This window comes from Branchiostoma belcheri, unplaced genomic scaffold (genome assembly GCF_001625305.1).
Source record: "Branchiostoma belcheri isolate BF01 breed outbred unplaced genomic scaffold, Haploidv18h27 scaffold86, whole genome shotgun sequence".
Taxonomy (NCBI): domain Eukaryota; kingdom Metazoa; phylum Chordata; class Leptocardii; order Amphioxiformes; family Branchiostomatidae; genus Branchiostoma; species Branchiostoma belcheri.
Window position 1 is genome coordinate 1,231,641 of NW_017804531.1, and position 4,031 is coordinate 1,235,671.

General features: G+C 43.9%; 1 protein-coding gene across 1 annotated transcript in view; it reads left to right on the forward strand.

Moving 5' to 3' along the window:
* The window catches only part of LOC109487146 (cytochrome P450 2U1-like), a 5,680-nt gene extending 2,221 nt beyond the window's left edge, over positions 1 to 3,459 (forward strand). Inside the window, exons 3-8 of the mRNA XM_019791118.1 lie at positions 295 to 459; positions 823 to 988; positions 1,416 to 1,731; positions 2,073 to 2,264; positions 2,627 to 2,762; positions 3,264 to 3,459. Of these exons, the coding sequence (XP_019646677.1) occupies positions 295 to 459; positions 823 to 988; positions 1,416 to 1,731; positions 2,073 to 2,264; positions 2,627 to 2,762; positions 3,264 to 3,445 (1,157 nt within the window). The 3' untranslated portion in view covers positions 3,446 to 3,459. The remainder of the gene's footprint in view (positions 1 to 294; positions 460 to 822; positions 989 to 1,415; positions 1,732 to 2,072; positions 2,265 to 2,626; positions 2,763 to 3,263) is intronic.
* The last annotated feature ends 572 nt before the right edge of the window (positions 3,460 to 4,031 follow it).

The window sequence follows — 4,031 nt, forward strand, 5'->3', positions numbered from 1 at the left end:
GTACTATACTATATATATATATATATATATATATATATATATATATAGATATATAGATATATAGGTAATATCCCTTGCTGTGTACAAATAGCTATAGGTAAATATATCAAAGAATGTTTAGACCTTAGAACAAATAGTATGTTGATTGATCTATTGTTTTGTACGTAGGTCAATTTTATTGTACCCCACGTGTTTGTCTGTATGTTTACATGTAGTTTAAAACCTTACGAAAGCCGCTGTACTTTTGTTTTGTCAACAAAGTTCCTAATTAAAAGTTCTATTGTAACCACACAGGAGTGATCTTCGGTCAATACAACTTGGCGTGGAAGGCCAACCGGAAGTTCGTGACGACCACGTTACGTGAGTTCGGTCTGGGGAAACAGTCCATGGAGACCCGCATACAGGAGGAGGCACGGGAACTCTGTAACTGGCTGGGGAGTTACGATGGGCGTCCACTAGGTCAGACGATTTTTTTTAATTTCTGAATTTCGTTCAAATTGGGTCGTGTGGTGTAACGGCAGAGTGCTCGACTCGGAACCAAGAGGTCCCGGGTTCGAGTCCTGACATGCCACCGATCTTGGGAAAGGCACTTTACACGACTTTCCTCATTTAACTCAAGTGAAAATGAGTATGACACAACGCCAGCAACAGCTGCCTGTGTCCCATGTGTATTGTATTGTTACAATTTCAATAAATCAAATCAAATCAATCAGTGAATTTACATTTAAACAGAATATAGTGGTGATGCACTCAAGGACAGTGAGTGTACAAACGACCCAGTATGAGTCTATGACATGATATTTTGATCTACCCCCTTCACAGACACGGGTCTCCTGGCCAGCGCCGCCTCTAACGTCATCTGTTCGGTAGTGTTCGGGTCTCGGTTTCCGTACGAACACGAAGACTTCCGACAGATGATGGCTCTGCTCGACCGCGGGCTGCGCCTGTCCATGGTCGGCCAAATCTTCAACATGTTTCCCTGGGCCAGGTTTGTTTGTTTGTATCTGTATCTGTATCTGTATCTGTATAGCCGGTATAACCGCCCTTTTGCGTAACACACCAGCTTCGCAGGCACGCGGCGCGGCGGCAGCTGGCTACATTACACCAATCGACTTGTTACACCTAACTCTTGAACATTTAACTCTAAACATTGTTTGAAGCTATCTAATGATGGTGCCCCTACTGTACTTGGTAGTTTGTTTGAGGAACCTCCAATTAGAAATGACCAATCCTTTTAAAACGTAATTTCGCGAGAGTTAAGATTACATTAATTATCCTGATGAAGGAGACAGTGGTCATTGAAACTTTGATCTCTGTGTACTATGATCCTTGTGTTAAAATACTTAAGTTCAACATTTTACTATGATTACTACCAACACAGATTAAATTTCGTGACAAAAATTTTCATGCCCTAGGTTCGTGCCTTTCCTGTCCAACCTCGGCAACCAAGTCATCGACAACTGCGACCAAATCGACGAATTTCTAAAGAAGATCGTGAAGAAACATAAAGACAGTTTCGACCCAGAGACGAGAAGAGACGTCATTGACGCGTATCTACACCAAATGTGGCAGGGCATGGACTTGAACTCGAATGACCTCGCGGACAAGTTCAGCGAGGAGCACCTTGTTGCGCTGATGTTTGACCTGTTCGTGGCGGGAACGGACACGACGGCGAGCACGCTACGCTGGGCGCTGCTGTTTCTGGCGACGCATCCGGACGTTCAGAGCAAGGTTTGTTGGTTTTTTGCTTTTTTACTCACATATTAAAATAAGCACAGTTGCTCATATGACGCCTGTATCTGTATCCGTATCTGTATCTGTACGTCTTCTATTCAAAAACATAAAACGAGAGTAAAACACAATGTCAAACTGTACTCAAACACATTCATATATATGGTGACCATGCAGCCCTCTTGAACTAACTAACGGTTCTGCATGTCACTTGCAACATGTAACCCAACACCAGTTACCATGGTGACAGACGTCTGGTTCTTATTTGTTTGGAAGAAGAAGAGGAAGAAACTGAGCAAAAATAATATGTTTGATTGTTCCTTCGGTAAATATAAATGCAGGTTCAGGAGGAAGTCGACCGGGTAGTTGGTCGGGAGACGCCTGTGTCCCTCGCGCACCGCCCGGACTTGCCGTACACCGACGCGGTGCTACACGAGGTCCTGCGGATGCGCTCTCCCGCAGCGCTCAGTCCCCCGCACATGACGGGAACTGATGTCACTCTGAACGGCTACGATATCCCGCAAAATACGCAGGTCTGTGTTATATATGCAAAATATGAAACTGTCTAATATTGTAAAACAAAATAGTGTTTTTTTCTCGCTTGTAAACAACGTAAATATGATTATGATGTCACTGTGTGTCGGTTTTAAAGTTTTACTGAATCATATTCAAATGTTGCTGAATTGGTTTCTGAATATCATCATAAAATGAAAAAAAATAGAAATGAAATGATTTTCGTCTTATACTGCATGAGGAGCAATGTTTACACATTGTCATCTTCTCTGAAACAGGTGGTTTCATACACAGCCCTTTTCTATTTCCAAGGGGTGGGCACTGGTTCTAATCTTACTGAAAGCGGGGCGCTGCTCAAAGTCATATTTTTCATCCCTCCCAGGTGTACATTAACCTATGGTCCCTCCACATGGACCCCGCGTACTGGCCGGATCCGGAGCGGTTCGACCCCACACGGTTCATCGGGAGTAACGGGAAGGTTCTACCCAACCCGCCATCGTACGCGCCGTTTAGTCTGGGTACGTCCACTAAATGTTGTTCCAAGCAGGAGAAATTGGCCAGGCAGTATCCAGCAGCCAGACTTAAGCAAATGGATACAGTCTGGCTGCTGCCTGGCCAGTTTGATACTGTCTTGCGGCCACCCTGACACATCTGATTGGAGATTACTGTTGTTTCAACACAAGAAAAGGTGTTCTCACCTAGAGCTTTTCACCAGTCACTCTGGTCTTCTTCAGAAGACTGACCCAGTGAGACTTGTCACGTGTTTTCTCTGACCCAGTGTCGACGTCACACTTCAGACACTTCAGAGTAGCCACGTGACAAGTCTCACTGGGTCAGTCTATTGAAGAAGAGCAGGCACTGACTGGTCGGAAGCTCTAGGTGAGAAAAAATTCTAATGTGATGGAACTGTGGCATTTTTGGAAAACATTCATGCAGTGCAATGACAAAGGAGCATGTAGATTTTCGTTGTGAATTTTGAAACTACTGCTTCATATAATCCGTGACTTTTTTCCTTTTAGGGCGACGGGCTTGCGCTGGCAAGCAGCTGGCGAAGTCGGAGACGTTCCTGTTTCTGGTCTCCATGGTGCAGCATTTCAGCTTCAAACTGCCAGAAGGCGCTGCTGCTCCACCCATGGATGGCGTCATGGGGTTCGCTCTCGCTCCGCCGCAGCACAGCCTTTGTGCTGTCAGTCGAGATTAGATATACTATATGTTCTTTACACAACAAAAGTGCAGCAACTTTCGTAAGGTATCTGTCTCTGTAACCGGTATAAACGCCCATTGGAGTAACACACCAGCTTTGCAGGCACGCGGCGCGGCGGCAGCTGGCTACATTACACCGAGCTACTTGTTACACCTATAACTAAACAGGAAAAACAAGTGGATACAAAAGGATTAATCACGTACAAGTCGGAATAAATTAAGGTCGAGTTGTGTACCTATGTGTTAAAAGTAAGGGTTATCTCCTTCTAGAATGTAGTTTAGTTTATCTATAGAATGAAATGTAACAACTTCTGTTGAGCAAGTGGAAAGAAGGTTGAACAGCTTTAAGCGTTCAACAAGAACTGTACAGTAAAACATCCTTAGACACTTTAAAGCAAGTCGACCTCTTCAGAATTTCGACGTTTCACATCAACAAAGCTACGGATGTATATATTGGTCAAGGTTTACCTGTCATTAAAATGATATTACCCCCAAAGTCATGAGCATTAATTAGTTGGTTGTTTTTATACAGTGCTGTCATATCTTTAAGTACAAGTATCTGCCCTCTATAACCACGTACGTAA